The sequence below is a fragment of the Daphnia carinata genome, chromosome 3 (assembly GCF_022539665.2).
Source record: "Daphnia carinata strain CSIRO-1 chromosome 3, CSIRO_AGI_Dcar_HiC_V3, whole genome shotgun sequence".
Taxonomy (NCBI): domain Eukaryota; kingdom Metazoa; phylum Arthropoda; class Branchiopoda; order Diplostraca; family Daphniidae; genus Daphnia; species Daphnia carinata.
Window position 1 is genome coordinate 2,832,889 of NC_081333.1, and position 25,725 is coordinate 2,858,613.

At 44.3% G+C, this 25,725-nt stretch overlaps 5 protein-coding genes across 6 annotated transcripts; 1 reads left to right on the top strand and 4 right to left on the bottom strand.

Moving 5' to 3' along the window:
* Positions 1-677: 677 nt before the first annotated feature.
* Positions 678-2,245, bottom strand: LOC130693442 (zinc finger protein 257-like). Of its 2 annotated transcripts, XM_057516588.2 has the most exons (4): positions 2,078-2,245; positions 1,413-1,965; positions 1,012-1,341; positions 678-932 (listed from the first exon to the last, which is right to left on the bottom strand). In XM_057516588.2, the coding sequence occupies exons 1-4, from the start codon at positions 2,083-2,085 to the stop codon at positions 678-680; spliced, it is 1,146 nt and encodes a 381-aa protein (XP_057372571.1). In that variant the 5' UTR covers positions 2,086-2,245. The 2 variants fall into 2 exon arrangements, with proteins under 2 accessions (XP_057372571.1, XP_057372573.1); XM_057516590.2 differs by having other exon boundaries at positions 1,413-2,245.
* A 1,084-nt stretch (positions 2,246-3,329) lies between these two features.
* Positions 3,330-16,066, bottom strand: LOC130693414 (protein outspread-like). The gene is made up of 16 exons (XM_057516544.2): positions 14,914-16,066; positions 12,033-12,113; positions 11,332-11,397; positions 10,662-10,856; positions 10,390-10,510; positions 9,874-10,227; positions 9,379-9,801; positions 8,966-9,219; positions 8,689-8,834; positions 8,064-8,619; positions 7,647-7,996; positions 6,615-7,579; positions 6,156-6,547; positions 5,394-6,080; positions 4,557-5,327; positions 3,330-4,494 (listed from the first exon to the last, which is right to left on the bottom strand). Exons 1-16 carry the CDS (start codon positions 15,025-15,027, stop codon positions 3,604-3,606), a joined length of 6,366 nt encoding a protein of 2,121 aa, XP_057372527.1. The 5' UTR covers positions 15,028-16,066; the 3' UTR covers positions 3,330-3,603.
* A 416-nt stretch (positions 16,067-16,482) lies between these two features.
* Positions 16,483-21,520, bottom strand: LOC130693265 (E3 ubiquitin-protein ligase SMURF1-like). Its single transcript, XM_057516389.1, has 12 exons — positions 21,392-21,520; positions 20,948-21,095; positions 20,750-20,883; positions 20,431-20,664; positions 19,760-20,375; positions 19,384-19,675; positions 19,079-19,297; positions 18,787-18,965; positions 18,588-18,725; positions 18,052-18,235; positions 17,806-17,944; positions 16,483-17,706 (listed from the first exon to the last, which is right to left on the bottom strand). The coding sequence occupies exons 1-12, from the start codon at positions 21,444-21,446 to the stop codon at positions 17,522-17,524; spliced, it is 2,523 nt and encodes an 840-aa protein (XP_057372372.1). The 5' UTR covers positions 21,447-21,520; the 3' UTR covers positions 16,483-17,521.
* A 608-nt stretch (positions 21,521-22,128) lies between these two features.
* Positions 22,129-23,809, top strand: LOC130693307 (cleavage and polyadenylation specificity factor subunit 4-like). Its single transcript, XM_057516440.2, has 9 exons — positions 22,129-22,323; positions 22,387-22,431; positions 22,538-22,741; positions 22,803-22,928; positions 22,988-23,051; positions 23,117-23,217; positions 23,295-23,434; positions 23,511-23,539; positions 23,618-23,809. The coding sequence occupies exons 1-9, from the start codon at positions 22,257-22,259 to the stop codon at positions 23,673-23,675; spliced, it is 834 nt and encodes a 277-aa protein (XP_057372423.1). The 5' UTR covers positions 22,129-22,256; the 3' UTR covers positions 23,676-23,809.
* LOC130693276 (protein tamozhennic-like) lies at positions 23,589-25,650 on the bottom strand. Its single transcript, XM_057516404.2, has 5 exons — positions 25,439-25,650; positions 25,172-25,374; positions 24,936-25,118; positions 24,127-24,879; positions 23,589-24,045 (listed from the first exon to the last, which is right to left on the bottom strand). The coding sequence occupies exons 1-5, from the start codon at positions 25,551-25,553 to the stop codon at positions 23,830-23,832; spliced, it is 1,470 nt and encodes a 489-aa protein (XP_057372387.1). The 5' UTR covers positions 25,554-25,650; the 3' UTR covers positions 23,589-23,829.
* Positions 25,651-25,725: the final 75 nt, after the last annotated feature.

Below are 25,725 nucleotides of genomic sequence, written 5' to 3' on the forward strand. Positions count from 1 at the left end.
GAGAAATGAGTGTAAGGTTACAATTTTGACATTGACTTCACCATTTTAAAGATCATTTTGCAGATGAAGGAAAGAAAAATATGAGGGGAAGTGGGACAAGTGTGGCACAACAGGAAAGTACAATGGCGAAGACCGCGTCCAAACGCGTTCTCAATACAACAGAGAAAAAAAACCAAACGAAAAATTCTTGCCAACTTTCTCGCTGTTTCTGCAACACAAAAGGACAAAAAGCAAAAGAGTATTATGCCAACGCGCGCGAAAAACACTCGTATAAGTAATGCATGTGTGTGATTTCCAATTTGGTCCCTGAATGTTTTCTTAAGTCCAGCTTCTTTCATTCTTGCTTCAATTTTGCAAAATCAATGGAAGCTTACATGTATATGTGTGCTAGACTAGCAGTACTTTTTTAAGGATTATTCACTCACTCGTCGGTCAATAACAATAACGACAAGTGTCCACGACCCGAAATTTAGCCGCAAAGTATGTTCCTCGTTCCCGGCACTAGTTATGAACATGACATAAAAACACAGGGAATAACGCAAAAACGATCCAATTTGTTTCAAAGGGATTATTGAAAAAAAAAAGCATATTAGTCACTTTTGAATACTGTGAGGCCACCGACCACCGAACCTGCGGAAGGTTTGTGTTGCTTTTTTTTTGTATATAGGCGTGAAACTTTAATGTAACTGCGCCAATATGCTCTGATGCTGTTGAATGTTAATGGTGGAATTGTTGTCATTGTTCTGATGCTGCTGCCCCTGCTGTTGCCCACCTTTCCCTGGCTGCTGGCCAAGCTCTTGCTTGATCCTCTTGGCCATGTGGGAGTGAACGTGCTTGGTCAGGTGATCTTTGCGGTTGAAACCTTTACCGCACTCGGGGCATCGATGCACTTTATCCGTCCGGTGGATGATTGAATGCCTTTGCAAATGTTCCTGAGAAAATAATTTGGAAATAGAAAACAAAAAAAAAAAAAATTTCGTGACCAAGGAAATAAGTCGAAGGACAACTCACGATTCGTTTGAATGTCTTGCTACAAACAGGGCACGGGTGTGGACGTTCAGTCATGTGCGAAGACCTGTGTCGATCTAAATGTTCTTTACGTTTTAAGGCCGCACCACAGTCATTGCAGATAAACGGTCTTTCGGACCGGTGTATCGTTAGATGGGTCTCGATAGCTTCGCGGTTATTGAAGACCGTGTGGCACTGAGGACATCCATATAGTGTACTTCCATCCAATGCTGTTGTCAAAGCTGGTTGTAAGCTCGTGCTCCTTCTTCTAGGCGTAGGCAATCCGGGAATGGGATCTCGTCTCTTTTTCTTTTTTTTCGCTTTCTTTGGTGCCTAAATTTGTAGCGTGTAGTGGCTATAAACCAAATAAACTTTTCAGCTTGTAAATAAGAATTCGTTTGTACCTGAGGCTGCTGTTGTTGTTGCTCAGGAGTTTGGACAGACGGAGAGTTGTCACTCATCATATTCTGCTGCTGTTGTTGCTGATCTTCAATCTGAGTGACTTGTATGAGCTCAGCAGGGTATTTGTACATTTGTTGAAAAGGGAATGTGGGTGGGCCTGAGAACCGAGACAGGTATTCATTTAAACTGCTGATGTCTTGTTGGGCACTGTTTTTCTCTTGATGGTGTTGCTGCTGGAACCTATCGTCCCCCTCACCCTCCGTCTCCACTTTTACAAACACATCGTTCTGCCCAGTCTTGCTCAGTAATGTATTGAGCATTTGATTCTGGATCTGGAGGGTGCTGGATGTTGGTACGTGAACATGGCCATTGAGGTTGTGATTCAACTGTGAGGGATCCACAGTGCTGACGGCAATCTGCAGGCCTTGGGATGATGGTATTGAAACGAACCCTTGATCCTGGGCTTGCTGGAACTTTCCAACAGCAAAATGCGGGATTGTTGCCAGCGTCGTCGGGAAGCCGCCAAACGGGGTGAAACTCATTGTAAGACAATGAGTTTGCTACTGCACTCACAAGAGCCAAACAATGTTACGCATCGGTTTCAAATGGCGACAAGACACAATCTACAATCTATAAATCACAACTCAAATCTCAGGCTACAGTTCAGCTTGACATACTATGTGAGGCAATGATGGTGTTCAAAAAACTTTGAACCCAGTTCTCTTGAATTAATTCTTCTTTACTCGGTCGTGTCGGAACCGTTTTTTTTTCTTTCCAGACAACACCGTCCTAGGCGGGAGAGATCTCTCTCCTAACTACAACGGGCGGCAAAATGCTTTTCGATGAGACGCCAGCGCCACCTGCAAGAACTATGCATTACAACAATGGCGTCATCCGGTCAACATGTTTCACAAAAGATTTCGTTTCGACAAATAAATCAAAAGTTTGACATACCTTAGACGAACTCACTCCGTCGAATCACGTAAATGCTAAATTTTAAAACAAGAAAATTAAAAATTCATCTTTAACGAATAATGTTGCACCTTTTGTGTCAAACCAAGTGGCGGGAATTTCAACTACTGAGACCGCCATGATGATTTCCAATGTGTACGCACCAGGCCGGTCTTACACACGCAAACTTCAAACACATTTTCTCGTTTAACCATTGCAAAACAACGTGACATATCGCCGGGGAGTTATGTGAACAGAAAACAAAAAACGACGAGTCGACGCATTTCGATTTAGTTATTAAACCACCGTCATAAACTTTATTTATTTCCTTATAGTCAGGCACAGATGAATGTTGAATTATTTATTTGTAAAAAATAAAGGAAAAAAAACAAGCAACGGCAGCACGGCACTAGTAAATAATAATTAAAAAAGAGAAGCAAAATAAAAACAATCCGAAAATCGTATAAAATTAGTTTGCAATTACACACGTTAGTTTGATATATTTTGTTTCTCGTTGATAAAATATGATAGAAGAAGCTATCAATTTGATTTTTTTTTTTTGCTTTCTTCGTTGGTAAAAATACTATAGGATCTGCATAATTTTTCCAGTTACAATTTAAAAAAAAATTAGTTTTCCGAGACACTGTTTTGTAAGAAAGAGGGGAAGTAAGTCAAACACATAAACGTCTTATCCTACAGCGCATCAACGCGAGTTGGATATCGAAATCGAACGTTCACTCTTGGGGGGAGCTTTAAGCGAAGAAGCCTTGGTAGGTTTCAGGTAGGACTTGGCTGCGTTGTCGGTTGAGCTGCGCAATGATAGTGGGGAAGACGGTGTAGGAGGAACGCAAGACTGCGATATCCTGGATGGCCTTCGGTTGGTGGACGTGTCCGGTTTAACGGCAACTACACGGGACGGATGGGCTGCCTCTGTGGCAGCACTTGTTGTGTGAAGGCGTGAAAGAGGAGGGGTAGGACGAGTGGACGGAGGAGTTGCATCGACACTCCGCTTACGGGCAGGTAAGGAAGGTGTAGGTGCTGGACGTCTATCGACAAAGCTGAACGAGTGGTAGTATTGCGACATGTTGGTTGTTAGTGGCAGCGAATAGGTTAGCATTCCCTTGTCCACGACGCTGAAGCAACTGATCTCCGAAACTGCCGGCCGGCCGAGTTTGACAGTCACCTTGTAAGTCAAATCCTGCGAGAGGCTTTGACGTGGCAAGGCAGGCGTGACTGCCAAGGTTAGTGGGTGGTCGTGCTCGATCCGTTGAGGGCCTGTGAAGGATCCTTTGCGGAGAGCACTGGCCGGGCCGTCAGTCTCGGAGCCAGGGATAAAAAACCCGACAATCGGGGGCAGCTGGGTGAGCGGGTCAAGTCCTTGGAGCGGACGTAGTGAAAGCGGATAGATTCGCGCGGCGGAGATTCGCGTGACGGACTGCTCTTGTCGTCGCTGGAACTGTTCTTCCGACCCAGGATGCTGTTGCAGGCGCTATTGCCCCCGCTACCTCCGCTGGAAGGTCCGCTGAGCAGGAGCAAATCTTCTAATCGGTGCCGAAGTGCGGCCACTTCATCCGACTGCAACGTTCGTTCCGTTCGCAGGTACTGGCCCATGTTTCGGGCCATGGCAGCCAGCTCCTCTTCGCGAGACTGCGACTCTCGTAGGCAGAACTGAAGTTCGGCCACATCTTCCTGTAACATGAGCAACTGGCTCTCCTTGGCTCGCAGCACTTCGGCCGGGCTGGCGTCCGGCTGATGGTCGACGCCCGTTCCCGTATCCAAGAAGGAGCGGAGTTGCTGATTGCGCGAGTCCAAATCGAGGATCTGCCGCTGGGAGACGGCCACCTGTTGGCTGAGTGACGAGACTTTCTGCTCCAGAGCGGCCGACTCGAGGCACTTGTGCGAATATTTCTCGCTGAGCGACAGGATCTGCCGACGGATTTCCTCCATCTCCTGTTCCCGGTTGGGTGTCATTTCGCGCTCGGCGGGTGCCTGACGTGCCGCCATTTGGCTGAGGAACTCTTCTTTGAAACGGGCGATTTCACGCTGCACTTCGGCTTGGTGGGCCTTGCGCATCGCATCTAAAGCGGCCAAAGTGGCCTGTGTCTCTTCCGCCAGAGCCCGTTCTTTTTCAACCTAAAAAAAATAGAGTTAATTGAATTATTGTATGTTGATTTTTATTTAAAAAATAATCACACCTGAAGCCGATTCAGGTCTTGTTGGTGTTTTTCTTCCATCTGAGCGATAATACGTTTGTGAGATCCCTCCATGGCCGACATGCCCTTTTCCGTCAGGGCGCGCAATTGTTCAATTTCGGCCTGGTATTTCTGTCGAATCATTTCCTCGTTGATGGCAGACGATTTGTTGCCATTGCCTGACATGGACTCTTCCGGCTTGCTGCGAGGCTCCGCTAGGTTGCGGTGCAGTATGGCGGCCACTTCGCCGCAATTCAGCGAGGCCGGGAAGAAATCCGTGCTGCTCAGCGAGCTGACGATGGCCTCCGTCTCCTGGATGATGCTAACATTTTGCACGATGCTCGAATCCGATCCGGTGGATGTCGCTAGCGGTTGCGATGGCGTCTCGCCTTGTAGCACGGCGATGTGCCCGTCTATCAGGGCTTTATGGGCCACTACTTCAGCGAACTCGCTGAGGGCGGCCTCTAGATCGCCTTCAGGCGGATGCAGGATGGTCGTCTGGGCCTTCATCTGCTGCAAACTGCGCTCGTAGGCGTTGCTCAACAGCAAAACGGCTTCCTCCATCTCCGATCGGAGAACTTCCTCCACGACTTGACAGCGCTGTTCGTACTGCAGTTGCTGGGCCGGCCAAAGGAGTAGAGCGGATGCTAATCGCTCCTCGTCCGCCACGTCTTCGGCAAAGACTTCAGCCATACGTGTCATCGCTTGACGGACTTCGCTGTCTACCAGTTCCTTGTTGGCAACTTCTTGAGCTTCCAGCCAAGCTTCTCGCACCTAAAATGAGAAAATGAGCAAATAGTTTTTGAAATTATTGACAAAAGGATTAAATTTAAAATTTACCTTGACTTCTTCGACGAGCTGATTGTCGGCACTCGGTCCGTCACCCATGCGAAGGGTTTCGTGAGCCAGCAGACGGGCAAGTTCCTGCAATTTCTCCTCTTTGTATTTGGAAAATAGGATGGACAAATCGCGCTCCTCTTCGGCCAAATGTTGGGCCACCCGAGTCGGTAGCATCGAATGATTGGCGGCCATATCGACTCCACCCTCGGCTCCCTGATGAGAACGGGAAGTGCTGGAAATGGCGGCGATAGCGGACAGGCGTTCAGCCAAAGCGGCGCAATACGTTCCGAAGCTGGTCGATTGGTCCAGCGCCGGAGCGGATTTTTCGCCGCTCAATTTGCGTTTGAGCCAGCCGAGTTTGTGGATGGTCCAGTTGGCATCGCGGAGCATTTCCCTCTCTTCGGGCAGTTTGGCGGCCGTCACCATCGAGAGCTGTTCGGCAATCGACAGTTCCAGCGCCAGTTTCTCGGCGGCAATTTGGCTGACGGCGGCCGAGTCAAGTTTGCCCAGGCTGCGGACCTGGTCTCGTTTGACTTTGAGCTCCGACAGCCGCACTCTGAGGAGGTCCTGGATCTTTTCCACTTGACAAGCTCCATCCGAAGAAGACACGGCTACTCTGACTCCGTCAGGATTGAGCAATTCTTGCTGGATGGCGCGAATTTTGCCAATGAGGCTGTGACCGTCCACCTGGAACGCGATAACGACGTTAAGTCATCGCCCTTTATTAAACACAGATAATTAAAGTGCGCATTTCTCTTTTACCTTGTTACTGTCGAACATTAGTTCCATCTCGACAACGCACTGTTCCAGATCTTGGACAATTTTGGACGGACGAGTGATCGGCCCGTCAGGCATGGCGGATTGTTTGACAGACAGACCTGTCGACGCGGTTCCGCTAGCCGCTTTTAAGGGACTGGAACGCGGTGGCTTCCCTTGAGGTGACCTGCCGGGCAGCGAGTTCTTACGCTCTATGGACGACGTCTTCTTGCTGCTGCTTTGACGGCCGGCCACTTGCTGTTCCAGCTGATCTACTCGCAAGAGGATCTTGACCGAGTCGCCACCAGCAATGGCGCCGCCCTCGAGCGACTTGCGCCGCATACGGAACGATTTAGTCGGCTCTTCGAATCCTTTACGAGCGCGCGACGGTGGCGTATCTGTTGAAATTATATTTTTACATTCACGACTCGTTACATCACATTAAAACAGTTAAAATGTAAATACCCTTTTCGGCTGAAGACGATGACGTTCCAGTGCCTAGAGCGGCCATTTTATGTTCCAAATCGACCAATTTATCCTCGACTTCTTTAGAAAGTTGAAACGATTCACGGCCCTTGAGCGATTGCGTCCTCCTCTTTTCACGACTCTCTGATTTGGCCACTTTGATCTTGAGCTGGCGGACCTGTTTGTCGGCCGCTGCCATTTTGGCCGTCAGATCCTGTACTCGGGCGGCCATTAGACTCAGCTGTGATGTGTAGTCTCCTTCTTTGGCCTGCCATTGCTGTTTCAGAGCCATATGGGCCACTTCGAAGCCGTCCATCGCCGACTGCGTCTGTCGCAGTTCGCGCTTCAGGGCCCGGATTTCAACTAGGGAACGCTCGAAACGGGCCCGCAACTCGACGTACTCGTCCACGAGGCTCTCTCGATCTAAAGCCTCCAGGTCGAGATCGTAGTCGATGTTGCTCAGGTCGCTGAGCGAGTCCAGCCGGGGCAAACTCTTCTTGCTGCTCCCTCCCAGCAGGTTTCGATTGCACAGCTGGAGGGGGAGCGGCATAGAACCGGTGGAACTTCGACTCCGTCTCAAGGAAGACGATCCAGTGCCCTCGGCTCCGCCAGCGCTACCGCACACGTTCCCGCTGTTTTCCTCCATCTGTCTTAGCCGGGCGAAAAGTCCTTCGTTCTCATCGATGCCGCGCTGGAGCCGCTCCTGCGTCTGATGCAGAGTGTCTTGCGTCGCTTTCAGCCGACGGTTGAGCACCTCAACTTCGTTCGTCTTGCTCTGGAGCTGATTGAGCGTGTCGTTGCGGCTGTCCAGCAGAGAGCGCAGCTCCTGCGCAACGTCCCGCAATTTATAAACTTCGGAACGTTCGCGTTTCAAACTATCACGCAACTCGGCGTTCTCGGTCCGATCGTTGGCCGTCTCATTCCTCAACGAACTTAGTTCCGCTTCCTTCTTATCCAATAGATTCCTATTTAAAAGAAAATTTATTGAGTGAGACAATAGGCTATTAAAACACGTTCATTAGCGAGAGTTACTGAATATCTATTAATTGCCGCTGGCTTTCGGCTTTGGTGGCTTCGAGGATGCCGGCCAAGCGGCTCATTTGTTGCTCCTTCTCGGCCAGCCTAGCGTTGAGCGTGACCAGCTGCTGCTGGGCCTCCCTCTCCTGTTCACGGCGTTCGTTGAGCAAGCGCGTAATTTCACACTTGGCCGCATCGAGTCGCGCCTGGAGATGGCCGTCGTTCGATTCGCTGACTGAAGTGGGTGGAACGGAATACACTAGCGCTGTAGCTGGTGGGCTATTGGTTCTGACTGAAGACGGCGAGGCGGAACGATGCCGCGATCGAGATCTCGAGCTGGATCTTGATCGGTCCCGCTCTTTCACCTTCAGAAAAGAAATGCGTTGGGTTAGTTAAAACACGTCGCTACGATATTAAGAGGAAATCAATCACCTTCGACATTGCAGTGCGATTCAACGGAGGTGAGGGCGGAAGCGACGGAATGGGTTCCGATCCAGGTAGATTCCCGTCTTCCTCGTCTTCTGACTGATGGACAATGACGTCACCATCGTCCAGTTCGTTATCGTCTTCTTCGTCTGCGTCGGTGGTCGAACCGTCATACGATTCCAGTGATTCACTGTCCACTTCTCTTCGGCCGATTCCCGCCGGATCGACGTTCTCCTTGACGGCCTTGAGAGCCGCGGCGCTGGCCGACGAAACTAATTTCGTCGGCAAATGCGCCATTTTCCCTTGTTGATTACAGGCGTTGCGAAGCGCTTGAATCCATTGAGAGCGGATGCCCGAGGTCAGAGCCGCCAGCGAATGCCTTTTACCATCTACAGCCGCCATTTGAAAGCCATAACTGCGGCCAGAATCGGTTTCCTCCACGCTGGCTATTTGAGCCATATCGATCGTATCGTCAGCCAATCCAGCATCCTCGGCCGAATGATCGCGGTACAGCGATAACAAACTATACCTCAAAACGAACCAATACTTCTTCCATTCTCCCCTAAGTTCAATCAATTAAAAATGATTTTTAAAAAATTCAAAAAATGCAAATGATGTTTCGTCTGCTAACCCGTAAGAAAGGCGAAGGAGCCAGCCCTTTCTGAGACTGTCGTCCAACAATGGGGAGGTCAATGTCAACGTGGAACGGCGGTCAGGTAATGGCGAACAGAATGACGTCACGGGGTCTAGTCCGCATCCATCTGGATCTCCTCGTACCTAATTATTATGCCAAGAAAATGTGTCAAGATCTTCCTCAGTTCTTTTTTCCCTTTATAATTAACCGCCCATTCGAAAACATAATGAGGACATGCCCATCAATCAAACTGGGCAGCAACTCATATATTTACCGTTTCTCCGGGCGGATTGATCGTTTCGAGTTGACGACTTGCTTTAGAAGTTTGACGTTCGCTAGTTGGCCGAGCTAAGGACGTTTCATGTAAGGAGGAGAGTCCGCGTAAACGGTCAGCAGGGGCGGAACCCAGTTCGTGCATGCTCATGGGTCGATCCTTGCCAGCCATAACGGGCGTTACCGGCTCCGTTTTATGGGACCCTGCCGAGTCCGGCATGTCCTTCGAGCTGCTGTGCCTCGCTCTTGACGGACCTACATAATAATTTTTTTTTTTTTTAAATCACATCATAAAAATAGAAAATATCTTGGCATAAACATTTGTCCGTTAGTAGCACGTCAACAAGCGCAAACCGTCATAAAAACAAAAAAAACAAAAGCTGGACAGCTGCTAGTTGCGTGTGTGCGTCTTACTATTCATGTTAGTGAAAGCGTGTTGCAAACTCTCCAGACTCTCGTAATGTCTGTTGCGCGGGACGTCGGCCATGTACAGGTAGAACGGGCTGTGTGGGTTGGCTGGGTTGTTGATGACGGGCGAGCGCGGTGCTGCTGGGCTGGCGGCGACGGTAGTCGGCGGGACGGGCGGCAATAAAGCTGATCGTGGCCTGTCGGACGTGCTGCTGCTCAATCCGGCATTGTTCTTGCTGCCTATGGGCGCCGTCAAGGTCGAGCTGGGCAGAACCAGGGCGTAACCTTTGCCAGCCGTGTTGTTGGCGCTGCTGTTGTTACCGTTATTCATGTTATTGTTGCCGGGCGGGATAATAAGGCTGCTCAAAATCTCCGAATTGCAACGCGCACTTCGGGCTCCTCGTATTTCGCGCCGATTGACACGTCTCGCTGGAACATACACAGAAACAAAAATAATAAATCAATAAAAAGCACATCACAATGTGATTTGAATACGTTTACTTTTGATTTTATCGTCGATTAAGTCTTTATCGATGATAACAATATCCTTTTCGGCGGCAGTTTTGGCGGCTGGCGGGGGACACGGAGAAGCGGCGACGACGGCCGGAGAAACACTGAGAGGCGCTTCCTTGACGGGAATAATGTCGTCTTCGTCGATAGCAATTTTCTTATTGCCGCTACTCCCGTTCCGGCCGTTGGTGTCCTTGACCGGCAATAAGTTGAAGTTCTGCAGTCCGAGACCGCCGAGTTGTTGTTGCTGTTGCTGCTGTGCGCCACTTCGCACCAGCGATTCCGTGTGACTGTGGAAACGCGGTCGGGACATGGGCGGCGTCTGGAACGGCTGGATCGAAACACCTGTTGGGTCCATTTTCCAACAACGCACGAAAATAAAGAAATGCGTCAACGACGTTACGGTAAAGTCTCTCCCACACATCAATTTTATTACGTCAAACACGAACTATTCATTCCTGATTTGACTGATGTTAAAATGGAATAACATTAACATAATTTTTTTACCTTTACTTAAACAAGGTGAATTGGGTGCCGTCGACTGTTGGTGTTGCTGTTGTTGTTGCGTCGAAATAATCGTTGTGGCTTTACTTCCGGGGAAGGTGGCATTCCTTTTATGACGGCCGGTCTACAAAAAAATAATAATAAATAAACAGAACGTTAGAAAAGGCGGCCGGTCAATCACACGGCCAATTTCCCATCATATACTTAACGTTTATGTTTTTTTTTGGTTTTTTTTAACAATAATAAATAAATAAATGAAGTAGCACGCAACATACCTTCATATTGGTCCTGGGGAACATGGAGAGGATGTCGAACCACCACTTGGATTCTTCACGCGATGTCCCCTTGAGAAAGTGGACACGATCGGCGGCCGTCAAAGCCAAGCTGAACGGGTGGCCCGTCACTTCCTCCGCCTCCGACACTTCCACAACACGATTCATGTCGATGATGGCCTGCGGCACCGTCTCCGGCTATAGTACACGTGCGTTCGTGAATAGAGAAATGAAGGGTGATTGTAGAAAATCGTTTGAAAAATTTCTTTTTAGAAAAATAAGGGCAAAAAAAAAAAACAATGGGGGAAAAATGGTCAGAGAAACCCCACCAAAAATGATTATATATACACACACAAAGGTTAGCTGACATCATTCGCCAACAAAAAAAATACAAGGAGACCTCAAGTGGCGGATTAATCAGTTTGTTCCGACTTTTCAGGGGAGGGACAAGGCACTGATTATATAGCAAAGCCTTATTGCATTGGCCTTCACTTCTCGTTGAAAGCCTTACAAGTTAATTGGATTTGATATTTTTGATTGACTCGCAACAAGGCTTCCTCCACCCATTTTTTTAGTGTGTACTGTGTGATTTTTCACTTTGATAAAAAAAAAATCTCAGCAATTTTCTTAATAATTATTATTTAAAGAGAAAACGTAAAGAGAAAATGCTTACGTGCTCGTCGACGGAATAGGTCAATTCCCCATCGTCGTAAAGGACGAACCACCTTCGCTGCCATCGCTAACGTGTCCGTCAATCAGAATGAAACGAGGCGAACGAGAAAAAAAGGAAACAAAAAAAAAATTGAATCAACCGGTTTGAGAACAATATAATATTAGTGAAAATTTTTAAAAATGTTTTTCCATCGACTTTCTTCGTGCGAGGTCGAAGGCCCAACTTTCGATTCGCCTGGCGGGGCCGTTAAAGGGATACAAAAAAAAAAAAAAAAAAACGAAATGAATTGAAATAAAAACAAGTGGAATGGTAAAATCCGGTCCAAGGATGTTGTGTGTGGTGGGCGTGAATCAGCTAAAAGTCCAGACGATAGAAGGCGGACGCGTAAATAAATTGTAGACATCAATTTTTTTGTTTTGTTTTTTTTTCGGTGAAAACCAAAAACATGAAAATCTTTCTACTACTTAAGACACCCACCCACCCCGGGTCTCGTCACGGCTATTGTTGTTGTCTTTATTTTCACGTGATTTCGTGACTTGGCCTTTTAAATGCTTTTTCACATTACACATATTTTTCCCAAACTTTATTATTAAGTGTTTTCTTTATCTCGACAACAATAAACCATATATTTTCTCGTGTGTGTTCTATTTTTTCTTTTTAGTAGTTCCATTAATCAGCTAGGATCATAAAAAAGGTCTTACCTTAGTCCGGTTGATGGGGTTAGAGAAATCCCAGTCGGGTGCGGCAAACAGGTAACCGCATTTGGCTACTTTTCGGCTAGCCTAAAAAAACATTTTGGGCGGGAATAGAAAAACAAAAAATGTATTAGATTATCATAATAACATTCTTATTATTTATAGTATTATTAGTTTTGAGAGAAAGGATGTGAAATAAGACACCAGATGGTAAAGAACCCCGAGTATTACAATATTCTTGTTGTATCAAGTTCTTTTCTATTTTTCTTTTTGTCGGTCAAGCGTTTGTTCACAATAACAAAAGAAGAGCGCAAGCCCCTTCTCTCTTTCCTAAATGAGGCGGAATAGACGTGGGGAGGAAGAAAAATGGATAAAAAAAAAAAGAGATGGAAGTGTGGAAGAAGACGCCGTTGCGTTCAATGACCGCACGGGACCTCGTGAGCGCAGCCTACGGCGCTTTTCACGTGTGTTGTACGTCTCTCTCTTTTTTCTTTTCTCCCGCTTGTATGTTAAACCTCTTGACTGAAGGATGATGACGTCACGAAACGATCGACAACCACATGCTTTTTTTTCTGTTCTATTCTTTGGCTTTTTAAGGTGTTGGTCTTCAGTGACAAGATAACGACAGAAGCTTTTTTCTTTCTTTCTATATTTGGGCCGTATTTTTCTTACTCCAAAAGATATTTATACTTTTGTGAAACACGCGACCAAATAAACCACACCAAACACATATCCTACAACCCCCCCCCCACCCCCCCAAAAAAAAAAAAATAAAAATTCTTGAATTTCTGGCTAAAATGAGAATCGATCAATCAACTCATCAGGAGGTGGTGGCGGTTTCCCACAGCGGTATGTGTTGTTGAAGAAAAAAAACGCAAGCCTCCGGGTTATCTCCATTTTAACTTATTATTATTATTATTTTAATAAATCCAACTGTTCTGTGTTAGAACCTGTTGACCGAAACCCTGCATATCCAAATAAGGCGACAATAAGAGAAAAGGCTTGCGGGAGTTGTAGCCGCGCACTCGCATGTTGCGCATACAATCGCTGATGATGTTTCTCGCTTTCGCCTAATCTTCTCACGGTTTTCATTTTTTTTTTTTTCGGTCAGGGGTGGCGGTATTTTTTTGAAACATTTTTTGCTTCTTTTAGAATATTTTTTTTTCTGGGTTATTTTATGACAAGGGATTTAAAAACAGCATGCACGTGGAGAAGCGACAATAAAACCAGGATCTCTCCCCCACCACCTACTCGCATCCTGAAACATCCCGTTATTGACACGCTCGTAAAAAATGTCCAGCTCCGGGAAGAAATCCGTTAACATCTATTTAGAGCCCTTCTCTATTTTTTTCTTCTTATTCTTCATGGCTAAGTGGATTATATTTTAATCTTTGATTAAGTTAGAAACCTCTTGCGCGTGTCCGCCATTCTCTTATTGCCTTCAAGCTGTTTCTTTAAAAATGATTTCAGTCGGTATTATCGTAATAATGTTTAATCTAACTTTCGTTTGCGTTTCTTGACTAAAAAGGGAGCAAAACACAAATTAGGATAAAAGCCATTCGAATAAATGAATATACAATGGCCGCCTACACGATCCTTGTCCCTTATTTTTTTTTTATTTATTTTGTTTGTATTTGGCCACGGGCCCGGATGTTAAGATAGCCGAATTACAGGGACACGGACTGGAATTATATACGAATCGAAACGAAAAAAAAAAAAAAAAGAAAACACAGAACCACCAGCTGTTCAATTTGTGCTTGTGGTCGGCCGGACAGGGTTCCAAGACGGGGCCAGAAACAACAACAGCTGGACGCGGTCCAATGACCAAAAACAGACGATTTTCAAGGAGGTAACATGGGTGGGTAGTAAGAAACGAGTAAATCTTATGTGTGTGTGTGTGTGTGTGTTGTTCTATTTTTGTGGAGAAAAAAAAAGAACTTACAAGTTCTTTTTCTTCTGAAAAAAAAAAAAAAACTTTGCACAGTTTTTTGTGTTAGATTCAGTTCCAAGGTTTGTTCCCGAAAAGAGTTCTTTTTAAAAAAATGATGCGATTTGTGTACCATAAAATCAAGACTTTCACTGTAGGCCAGACACTTGTGTGTGTGTGATGTGGCAGGAGAGGGGCTTTTTTTTTGGGGCCACCTCATTCGAAAGGCGGAGGGCATTGAGCACCTGCAGGCAGACGACTGGCTGAGAGCGACTCACGGCCGCTCACATACAATCCATTGACTGCGGTATCGTTAAAAAAAACAATGTCATTCAGTTTTAAAAGTCCTGAATGACAGCGGAGAACTTTTTGCCACCATTTTTAGAGTTGCCGATAACTTGTCTCATTTTTTTTCGAACTTCATTTCGAAACTACATACCTTTCTTTTCAACCCCAATGACGTACCACTAGCAAAACTGTAATGTAATCCCCTTCCCTTACGCGAATGCAGATCACCAAGTGATGCAGTCTCCCGATAACAGATCTGACGGTGGCTTTTGTCAACAACAAGATTGATAAGAACGACAAAATGCTGCCATTCAAAAGATAGTGGAAACTAAAAGGAATGTGCCTCTTTCTTTTTGAATGACGAAGCCAAGATTTGTTGGAAGAAACGTCGTATGAATAATAGGTGGGCCCTGAATGTTCTTTTACAAGTGTGTGTGTGTGTACAAACATGTATGCCACTCGCATGTGCACACACCCAGAATTTTCAGGAGCAAACCAAGCAGAACGAGAAACTCTTCCCAAAAGGAAGCATCATTTTGTTTCGCTCCAACAACATCCTTCCCCACCCTCACAAGTCAGGTGGAAAACTTTCCAAACAAGAGTAAAGGATTGTGACAACTGAAAGAGAGAAATGGATGGCTTTTTAAATTGTAAGAATGAGAAATAGTTTACCCGATTGTTCTCCAAAGCTTCATCGCTGTGTTCCTCTTTGGCTTTGAAACAGCTGGCACACTTATTCTTGTTGAAAACATTGGGAGCAAACTTTCTGCAATCAGCTTTGGACATTGTGGTTGTTTGTGTCGTTGATAATCGATGTATCGTTTCGTTTAGTTCAAAAAGAATTAGACGTGCCCAGATGGGACGCCCTGCACGCCGCCCTCACACGAAATACACTTGACTTTACGACTTTTTCGATTCTATTTTTCTTCCTGTCCGGTTAGTGCCAAATTGTGCCATCATCTCCACAGTAACTTGGTGCAGTCATGGTCTTATTTTGACATTTTCCTTTCGAATAAATGAAAAAACTTCCCACAGAGATAATTCTTCTTGAAAACACACACACAAACAAAAAAAAAAAAAACACCACACCAATCCGCTGGGTTGAGGAATTTCAATGCATTCTGCTTTAGAGCCTTTGGGCCTGCTTTGCTTCGACCCCTTCCATCAACAGCAGCTCATTAGGAATTCGACGCGGCGTTGCCGTAGTCTTTCAAATTGACCCGAACAACATTCTATTCCGACTCTTCTCGTAATTCGCCGGAGGAAATCAACAGAAAATTCAAATCCCAACGTTAAAAAAAAAAAGAAAAGAAAAAGAACAACAATAAACCAGTTGTTTGAATTTTTAAATGTTGAATTGCTAATGAAACAACCCTGATTCTTAATTTGGAGGGAGGAGAAGGTAAGGCGAGGAGATGATTGGGTAACAGTTTTTTTTACTTTTAGTTTTGGAAATCTCTGTCCTTTTTTCTTTTCTTTTAAAAAAATGATGGTGAGTCAATTGGCCTTTCGTGACAGCTGGGGGGTCGTCGAAGCACAGCACACATGATTCATTGCTGGGAAACGATTAAAAATAGCAACAATCGAAGCGGCGAAAACGGAAACGAATCGTGTCGACAGGTAATAAATGTGTGTGAAGAGAATAAGACAATAGTCACGCCTGATTCAGTCGTTAGAACTTCTTCCTTTTTCCAACAGAAAATGAAAGATTTCGCAGCAAAAAAAAGTTAAAAATGGAAAAATTAAACGAGCGAGACGACGAGGAAAAATACTGCACACCGTTCAGGTGCGGCGTTCACTGCCGACTGGCTGTCCCGTTCGGGAGAAAGGAGAGCTCGGTGAAGGGAGGAACCCCCACCCAACCAAACACACTCACGTAAACAGAGCCTAGAGAGATAAGTCTAGATGGCTCTAGGCAACCGACGAATGAAGAAGGTGCTGCACACCTTTTAACTATCGATTCACGCCGAAAAGTCCAAGTTGTGTGTTGCGTGTGGGCTCCCTTTCTACGCCATATTGCCATGGCCAGCAAATAACGGCATGTCTACCTTTGCCAGAGGTGTTGTCTGGCGGGGGTATTCGAGAGACACTTTAACTTTTATTCTTCTTCTTCTCTTTTTTTACGACTGAACTCGATTTCACGCTGAAGAGTTACAATCTGATATCAACAGTTCTTGTTTTCCCCTTGAAAACATACTCACTTGTCGCACCAAAAAAAGATTAACAAAAACAATACAAAAATTGATATCATACGACGAAATCGTCGCATAAAATATGTATATTGAAATGGCTCTTTTCTTCTTCTTGTATGGTTGTGTAGTGTCGTGTTGCTGTTTTATCTGTGCGGGATGACATGACGAGTGTTCGTATAAAAGTTTGTGGGTGAAACATAAAAGACGTTGAACTTTTTTTTTTTCTTTTACTTTTCTGTTTTACTTTGCAAAGCATGATTGTTTTGGAGGGACTATCTTCTTTAATTTCTTTTTTATCTGCTTTTTTTTCGTTTTTTTTTTTCAAATTTTCGAGTTGAAATTTTTTAAATGAAGAAGAAAAAAAAAACAAACAACACATTTAATAATTATATAAAAAATGGGGGTACGCACACAGACCACCAAGCTGTTTTTTTTTAAAACCTCTTTTTAAAAAGAAATGAAACCAAAAATTGGTGGAATCATTGTGTGTCCGCGCGTTGCGATGGTGAGAAAAAAAAAAAGAAAAGAGCAAACGATGATGATGACGGTGAAAAATTAAGAGACGTATACGAAAGAAGCGGCGGGCAGGTTGTGAAAAGGTAAAAAACAGCCAAGAGTACGGTACAGAACACATAAGCAATATAGCCAGACATCGGATAGTCCAGTTACATAGAGAGAGAGAGAACAGTTTTTGTCGGCATAAAAAATAATAATGGGGAAAAAAATGGACCTATGATTAAATTTTTCTTTTTTTTCTTTCAATTTTGTTCTTCACGAAGGTGTGGTATTGTTTGGTAGGAGGGACGAGCGGGAGGATAAAGAGGCTTACTACACATTGATGTATTTACACAGGGAGGGCACACAGCTATGCCACAGCCGTAAGAAAATGGTGGAGGGTAAGGCGTTGAGCTAGAGACCCATCACCGATTTTTTTGTTTTCTTTTAAAAGGGGAGAAGAGCAAGAATGAATTCCAAACCACACACACACACACACAAAAAAAAATGGAGGGAGTATGTGGGAGGGATAAACAAACAAATATTTTTTTAATATTTAAAGCCGACTCAGAGAGGGGAGGAAAAGAAAATCATCACTCGACGGCAAAGCCGCACGTCTCTTCGACGGCCTGCGTCAGCTTCTCATGCATCTTCTCATAGGACGGGTAAGGGGGCAGGTCCAGCCGGTTAAAGCATGTGTGCGCCTTTGGTAGGTTCTCGCAGGGAGCGTCAATCAGGTGGATAGTAAATAGGCGAGGACCGGACGCCCCAGTTGAACCTACACGCCAGTGTTCCAACGTTAAAGCAATAGATAAAAAAAGTCAGTTAGCTAAAGGCAGAAAATAAACAAGGAGATATGCCAAGAAACAATAACAACCTTGAAGGGCTTTGAATCCTTGCAGAGGCACTCGCGATGATCCGGTAACAAACTGCAACAATCTGGCCCTCAGTTCTTCGCTGTAGGACTCAACTATCTGCCAGAACCACTGGACGACGGGCGTTTCGGCTGTACAGTGCTATAAAAAAAAAGATTCAAGGTCGGTTCACAACAAGTTTCAAAGAAACAACTTAAATAAATAAAAAAAAAAAGAATGAATATTGATGAGCGAAGAAACTTGCTCACCTTGAGGCGAGTATTGGCCTGCCAATCAGCCGTGTCGATCTTGCAAATGCCGCCAATGAGCAGTTCCAGTTCCCGCTCGTCAAACGGTCGAAGTAGGTTGGCCGGAATCAGTTCGTGGAAACCTTTCTGGAGTGAGAGAAACTGCTGTTCGATGCCCCTCATGAATCGGTAGGACACGTACAACCTGGCGGCGAGAACATAAAAATAAATAAATAAAAAATGAGTGGTGTGATCAGTTAGAACCCAATAATCAAATTCTTTGATAAGAATAACAGCTGCGAAACGTGACGGGCATTAAAGTCATCTAGACCACACCCTAATAGAAAAATAAAAAACACAAGGAATAACAAACACAAAAAAAGACCGTATATGGTCTTGACCGCGGGACAGTGGTAATCTTGTCCGTTAGGTCGGCCGCACCCAAATCATCAAATCCAATAGAAAAAAAAAAGAAAGCTGGGAACTGATACGCCCATAATGTTTGCTGTTGTCGTTGTTATTTTTAATGAATAGTTCGAGTGCGAGGGAGGCCATACCGCACGTATTCCCGTTTGTTCTCGTCGGAGACGACCATATCGCGGCCGTCGGGTTTGAGGTCGTGGACTTGAATGGCGCCGTAAGCGTTGTGCTCGACCGAGAAAGTCGTGTCAATAACTCCGGTTATGTCACTTTCACTGTAGGAAAATAGCAATCAATAACACGAAGGGCAATCAAAAATTATTACGCACGACTTACAGCATCCAGGTCAGGGAGCGGTGGAGTTCTGGATCGACGTGGGTGATGTCGTCCAAGGTGATGGGCTTGTTGAGAAGCATTTTGTAAAAGGGTAACGTGAAACCGCCGTCCAAATGGTGTCCGTGGAAGACAGCCAGACCCATTATCCGTCCGACAAAGTGGAAGTAGGACAAGTGCTCCTGTACCGATTTTCCCCACCAAAAGAAACAAACCAAACATGAATCACCATCATTCACTGTTGTCAACGTGACAAACAAAACGTAAGAAAAAAACAATGACGATCATCAATTACCGGATTGACGCTGCTGTCGGGATTGACGTGTAGGGTGTAATTATCTTCGCGTGAGTAGCAGAAGAGACCGTAGTATGGGTTGAGCATCTGCTGCGAGAGAAGGTGAAGCCACTCGCGCGCAACGCCACCATAATCCAGTCCTTCTTCACCGCGGAACTTGACCATGAGCCGTTTACGTAGATCCTTTGGACGTAGTTTCATGATGCTCCGATACGATTCCTGTATGAACAACCACAATTCTCTTGCCTTAATTGACCAGGCCCATAGGGGACAACAAAAAAATGAAGACACTGTCCCGTGCAAACCTCAAAAATTTCAGTTCTAGAGACTTCCAGACGGCAGTGACCAGATTGCGGTTGCATCGTCTGTAATTCCGTCCGAAGAATTTTAATTTTGGCGACCAGGTCGCGTTTGTAACGCGGCAGCGCCTCTTCTTGCTTCTCATCCGGTAGTGGAGTGGCAATCGGTGGAGGTGAGAAGCTCGAGTTCGCTACAGGTGCCGCACAGGCACCGCTCTCCGATGTGGCTACGGTGTTGGGAGGTGGGAGAGAAGGTTGAGGCGGCAATGGGGCTGCACGATGGTCTGATCTATGAAGACTGTGGAATTCATTGAAATTAATAGAATTGTATCGAAATATTTTACAAATTTTAAATTTTTTTGAAGTTTTCCGTGGAAAATACTTGAGGAGATTCTGCAAAGCCAGTCCCGAAGAGAGGCGAGGGTCGGTAAATTGTGTCGTCCGGTTATTATGGTCCACAAAATAAATCCTGCCCGATGGAGTATGACGCATTTCCCAACCGGGGGGCAGAGCGCCGGGCATGGGAAGATCGCGGAGGTCTCGCGGTATTCGCGGATCGTACCACGTGCTAATACCTGTCGTCACGTGATAAAAGTACACCTGACCCTGACCAGTCTTGCGCATTTCGTAACCGTCTGGTAGGTCAGTGGCTAGGGGTCGTCTCGTCTGCTGTTGCGTTGCGGGTTGTTGTTGCGTAGATTGTTGTTGTTGTTGACGGTTGCGGACAGATCGTCTTCTGAAAGATGATCCGGAAGGGTTGGATGACGACACTGCATCCAGGCTGTGACTTTGTTGAACGGGAACGGCAGGATGTCGTTTATCTCGTTCTCTGCTACTATGACTGCGTCTACTCTCTCGGCCAGTGCTAGTGGCAACTGAGCTGCTACTAGCCTGAGCACCATTACTACTCTCAACGATGGGCCTGGTCCACTGACTACTTCTTGATTCCGGATTCACGTAATATCTACGGCCACTAGATGTTCTCCTTTCCTCCCAACCTGAAGGAAAACAAGAGTTAAGGCCGATTCCAGTACGTTGACATTTTATTACTACCCTGCGGAAGGGGCGCGGTGACCGAAACCGTGGCAGCGTCTTGGATACCTGCAGATGATGCAGGACTTGCGACGTTTCCCAAAGCATCGACAACCGTTTGAACGACGGGTGTTGCACTGTTTTCATGACAGCTTGAGGAGTTGTGTTGTTCTCGCGAGAGTAAGGATATAACAATTTGTCCCTTCACTTGATCTGTGTCGTTTGCATTCGCGCGCGTCAAGTCTAGTCTTTGATCTAAAGCAAAAAATAAAAACATATAAGGGAAAAAGGATAAAAACAAACAATAAAAATAATGTGATGAAAGGCTAGTTTATATTACATCCAGTATCTTTCAAGCGTTGAATGGCATTGGACATGATTCGCACACATCCAAGGAAACCTCCTCCTTCCTTCTTGTGAATCTTCTTGTGGTTCCAAACACTTATGGTTATGGCATCTGACTTGCCAATATATCTGCAAGGGAGAAGATAAAACCATATGACATTTGTGAAGGTTAAGCTCTTTACTGATGGCTTACAGGTCAAAGTGCTGGTTCCACTTGGGGTCCAATGAAGACTTGCAGGTATCAGTGCTGTGGCACTGGCCCGATCCCTCAACACTGACTTTGGCAAATGGGTCAGGCAAACGGAACAGATCCTTCTTTGCGAGATTCTTGGCGCACAGTACTGATAATTTAAACAAAGAATGAGATTAGTATCAATATTACTAGTCATTTTGTTAGTCTTTCTTTTATAATACTAATCTTATGTCCTCCACTTTACCTATTTCATCCAGCCCTGGGGGCAGGATGAAGTTTACCCTATCTACAAAGACAGGAAACAGGGTGACAAATAAAGAAAAGCTTGTTCATAATGGAAGACACTAACTAAGAATTTTGATGGAAGAGTACATAGAAAATGCTTTCTGGATATACATATTGTAATTTGCTGAGTATAAGGCCAATAGATATGTAAACATTTACTTGTGAGTCGAATCTTAATGGCCCCATTTCTCCTATTGATCCCTGTGTGGGACATTGCTGGCGAACAGGGAAATCTTGCTCTCCTCCGAATCGAAACACGGATATTGAGATTACACTTCAGACATCGAGGAAGATGAATGTCACATGTGGTTCAACTGTGCATTTAAGCAATCCAAAATAAAACAAGAACAAGAATCCTTTGTCAATTGTTTTGTAGTCCAAACGGGACTTAATACACTTTTTCAGGCAGCCATGTCAGCTAGATGAAAAAGTCCATGATTGTCCCTCTAGTGGATCAAGGAAACAACTAGTGTAAAGTAAATAATAAGCAAACCTCGGAGGCAAAGCATAATAGAACCAAAACAAACTGCCTCTCCTGCTTCTTTATGCTTGATTATTTGTATTTTTTTCCAAACAAGAAATATCTTTCAAATTCTTTCTATTTAGGAAACTATTTCTAAAAATAGTGAACGTGCAAAGGCCGAGAATGCGCAGGACTTTAACCGTATAATTCGTATTTAAGCCACTGTATTAGTGCTTATCAAAGATTGCGGCGGTTTGTTGTTGTTGTTGCTGTAATGGCGATGTGATTTTTCAAGGCTATTATTGCTTATCAATATGATATATATTGGAATCATGAAATTCGTATTCAATTTTCCAAATTGAAACAACTTTGACAAGAACTGCAAAGAAGGGAAAGATTCTGTTTAGTCCTACCTTCTAAACCGGGCTTCCTTTACCTCTACAGTTTGTTATTAAAACAAAATAAGCAAGGGAATCTAGGGTGCTAGGGATACGTGTTTCGGCTTCCGCGTGTAAATTATTTTTGTTAGAGCAAGTGTTGGACCACAAACTTGGTAAACAAATGGGTACCATGGATAGCGCAATTGCGCCTATTGCCAATATAAAGTTTGATATCGAAGTTGCTTTAGGTAGGAGAAATAATAAATACATTCATACCATTTCTATTTATGTATACTAAATTATGCATATAGAGCAACAGCTTGGAGCCCAAAATTTACCATTTCCTGGGATGGACAGTAAGAATAAAATTAGTTGACAAATGCACATCAAAATGCCTTTGTTGTACTTCACCTTGATTCCAGATTTGCAATAATACATTGATTAAATTCTGGCTCCTATTAGAATCAACTGCAATGGTGTGTACCCTTTTCACTAAAGGTCAATGCCAAAGAGGGAGTTTTTGTCCATACAGACACCTAAGAGCAGATAGGACAATTGTGTGCAAGCATTGGCTACGTGGTTTGTGCAAAAAGGGAGATCAATGTGAATTTCTCCATGAATTTGACATGGCTAAGATGCCTGAATGCTATTTTTATGCAAGATTCAGTAAGCTTTAAAGTAAAAGATAAAAGAGAGGCAGGAATTTGAAATGATAATTCTTTTCCAGGTGCTTGCCATAACAAAGAATGCCCTTTTCTGCATATTGACCCAGAAACAAAGATCAAAGATTGCCCATGGTATGACAGAGGTTTCTGTCGCCATGGCCCAACGTGCCGCCACCGTCACGTTCGACGTAATAGATTTTGCATCGTTTTCCAAAGACATTTTCCATTTATACACCTTTGTTTCTAGGTGTACTATGCATGAACTACACTGCGGGATTCTGTCCCGATGGCCCCGAGTGCAAATTTGTCCAGTAATAGCAGAAGATTAGCTTTTTAAAAATTTCTTTTTAAAACTAATTTTACAACTATTCTATAGCCCGAGATTCGAATTACCTCCTTTACCCGACGACATTAAGGGTGACAAGAGGAAGATGCCTCTGGTTTGTCATTTCTGTGGAGAAGTGGGACACAAAGCTGGTAAACTTATACTCCTATATTTTACAAGGTCATAGTGTCAAGAACCGATCATCTATTTTTTTTTAAATTCTTCGTAGCACAATGTCCAAAAATTCCATCGGAATCCAAGGATATCTATCGTACTCCAGCAGATGCCTCTACGCACGCTAGTAATGCTTCTCAAGCCCAAAGAGATCGGACTAATTTAAGACCCTTGGATGAAGTCACTTGCTACAGAGTAAAAAAAGATATATACCTTTGTTTAGACGTGTCCTTTCTCACGAACCTAATTCGTTTTCTCCTTTCTTTAAAAGTGTGGGCTTCGCGGACACTACGCAAATAGGTAAAACTGAACTTTAACTAATAGCTGTTTCTGTATTTAAATATCATACCTTTCATGATTTAATGTTTATTCGAACAGATGTAACAAAGGACACTTGGCTTTCCTGAGTAATCAGCCAACAGAGGAAAGAAGTTAACATAGGATTACAATTCATTTCCAACACTGTCTGTTCATTCAATAAATACAATTTCGAAATCTCTAAAAAGAAAAAAAAAGCAGAAAAAAAATTATAAGGGAAGTCACAACACTAATAAATGATTTTAGTAATAATGGTGGTTATGTGAAGAATCTTAGATATAGGTAGGGGCGTTCGTGAGGGAGGTAGAACAGGCAGCGCATTTCTCAGCCTCAGGTATGTTCACTAACGTGCAGTTGGAGCATTCACGCCCGCCGCGGAACAGAGGCTGACTTTCCGATCCCTTGTGCCTAGATTTGGAACACATGTCGCAGATTTCTCTGTCATCAGGATTTAGGAAAGTACAGAACAGACATTCCCACCCAGTTAACTGTGGAATGGAAAGAATATAGGTTTGTGATTGTTTTTTTTTTATAACTTTAAACAATCGAATTCAATTCGTTTACGTTACCTTGGCCGAATTCAAATTTTGGTTAATGGGTCTTCCACTAAACGGTGTGGCTTCTTTGGGCTTAGCTCCAATCGGTGACGAGCCAGAATTTTGCCTGTTGGTTATTTTCGAAGATCCAACAACAACTTTTTCCGGGGTCCGATTGATGTTTCCTTCAGACAACTCTCTAATGGCCGAAGGGGAATTTTTCTCTTCTTTTTGTTTGTATCTTCTGTCCTCTTTTGGCCTCTCGATAGTAGTGCTGCTTGGGTTAATGTTATCGACTTCATCATAGCAAAGCTGTTCCAAGCGATCAATATCCAACAAGCTATCGAATTTCGGTATACTCTTCATCTCACGTGCAAAAGAGTTATTCCAGACTTCGAAGGTTTCATGCATTTTTTGTCCCTCCAGACTCCTTGGTTCCAGCGACCTAGCTGTATTGTTTGTTGAGTTTGATTGGGGTAGAGTCTTGGGTAGATATAGCTCTTTTTGTTCCGCTGAGAGAGAATAGTTGAACGCTGGTTTTGCGTATTGCTGGTACATCATGTGATAGGGGAAGGCACTTGGATACATTTCTTGAGGTCCCAAGTAAGAAGGAGCAGGTGCTGGTGGATTGAAATTGTAGTGACTTTCTTTCTGTGCACTTTGATACATCAGACCCCTTACACAGTGGTTTACTGATCCAACGTAACTGTCGCGGAAATCAAATATGGATATCCATGAGCAGGGTCTTGTGCTAACACTCAGTGCAGCATGGATCTCACATAAAATCTGAAAATTTACACTGTTAGTTGTTAAATTGTAAATTCAAGAAATATATTAACAACCTGGGATTCTACTTCTGCAAGAAGGCAGTCCCTGTGACTGATAATGACTCTATCATAATCCAAGACCCCTTGAATTATTAGACGGTTATACTCTAAATCTAGAGTATAACCCATTTCCATCAAAATTTCTTCTGCTCCAATCAGCTGTTGCTCAATTTGATATTTGAAGGCTCCACTATATAACTACATAAAACAATTAAAAAATAGTAAACACAGAACTTTAGGTTGTTATTTACCCTGATTTCATTGAATTCTTTCCTCCATGGTTGACCAAGTAAATTTGCTGCATATGTTGCAAGCATTTCCCATGCATGCCTAAACCTGTTTGGACTGAAGTGCTCACTCCTCCTAAGTATAGAGGTGTAAAGTACTGCTTTGGTGGTGGTGGAGTAAAATCTTTGATTGGAGGTGACCAGGCATAAGTATTCCTTCATAAAACCTAATAATTTGGGTAAAGGGTAATCAGGCACCTGAAATAGGTTAGTTCTTGATATTCTAGTCACCTTTAAGTTTTCTCTTTTGCTCTATCCTCTGTGGACTTTCTTCAGTTTGAAGACAGCTTAAATGTAACTTATCAATCTGCATCCACAGATCATTTATTACTTCCAAGTTAACCATAGCGAAAATGGTGAAAGATGAAAAGAAAAATATGCTGGAAAACACAGCACATCTGGGTCGTAAGCTGTCTGCTGCCTCCGGACGTTTTGGTTCCGGCAACAGAAGAGGTTTCAGCCCTTATTTGGTTGCGTCATTTCATTGGATAACATCGATAACACGCGCGAGGTAAAAA

Bases quoted from the DNA above. Each gene is read 5' to 3' on its own strand.
- LOC130693442 (XM_057516588.2), bottom strand. The intron at 1,342-1,412 runs GTACAAACGAAT...CTACAAATTTAG, and splicing joins AACAACAACAGCAGCCTCAG to GCACCAAAGAAAGCGAAAAA. The intron at 933-1,011 runs GTGAGTTGTCCT...TTATTTTCTCAG, and splicing joins GCAAGACATTCAAACGAATC to GAACATTTGCAAAGGCATTC.
- LOC130693414 (XM_057516544.2), bottom strand. From the start codon at position 15,027: ATGTCCAAAGCTGATTGCAGAAAGTTTGCTCCCAATGTTTTCAACAAG. The intron at 12,114-14,913 runs GTAAACTATTTC...ATGTTTTTTTAG, and splicing joins AAGCTTTGGAGAACAATCGG to GCTAGCCGAAAAGTAGCCAA. The intron at 10,857-11,331 runs GTAAGCATTTTC...CGTGTACTATAG, and splicing joins CCTATTCCGTCGACGAGCAC to CCGGAGACGGTGCCGCAGGC.
- LOC130693265 (XM_057516389.1), bottom strand. From the start codon at position 21,446: ATGTCCCACACAGGGATCAATAGGAGAAATGGGGCCATTAAGATTCGA. The intron at 20,376-20,430 runs GTAGTAATAAAA...GTTTTCCTTCAG, and splicing joins CACCGCGCCCCTTCCGCAGG to GTTGGGAGGAAAGGAGAACA. The intron at 18,966-19,078 runs GTAATTGATGAT...AAATCGGTACAG, and splicing joins CCGACAGCAGCGTCAATCCG to GAGCACTTGTCCTACTTCCA.
- LOC130693307 (XM_057516440.2), top strand. From the start codon at position 22,257: ATGGGTACCATGGATAGCGCAATTGCGCCTATTGCCAATATAAAGTTT. The intron at 22,742-22,802 runs GTAAGCTTTAAA...ATTCTTTTCCAG, and splicing joins CTATTTTTATGCAAGATTCA to GTGCTTGCCATAACAAAGAA. The intron at 23,435-23,510 runs GTAAAAAAAGAT...TTTCTTTAAAAG, and splicing joins ATGAAGTCACTTGCTACAGA to TGTGGGCTTCGCGGACACTA.
- LOC130693276 (XM_057516404.2), bottom strand. From the start codon at position 25,553: ATGGTTAACTTGGAAGTAATAAATGATCTGTGGATGCAGATTGATAAG. The intron at 25,119-25,171 runs GTAAATAACAAC...TGTTTTATGTAG, and splicing joins AAGAATTCAATGAAATCAGG to TTATATAGTGGAGCCTTCAA. The intron at 24,046-24,126 runs GTAACGTAAACG...TCCATTCCACAG, and splicing joins AAAATTTGAATTCGGCCAAG to TTAACTGGGTGGGAATGTCT.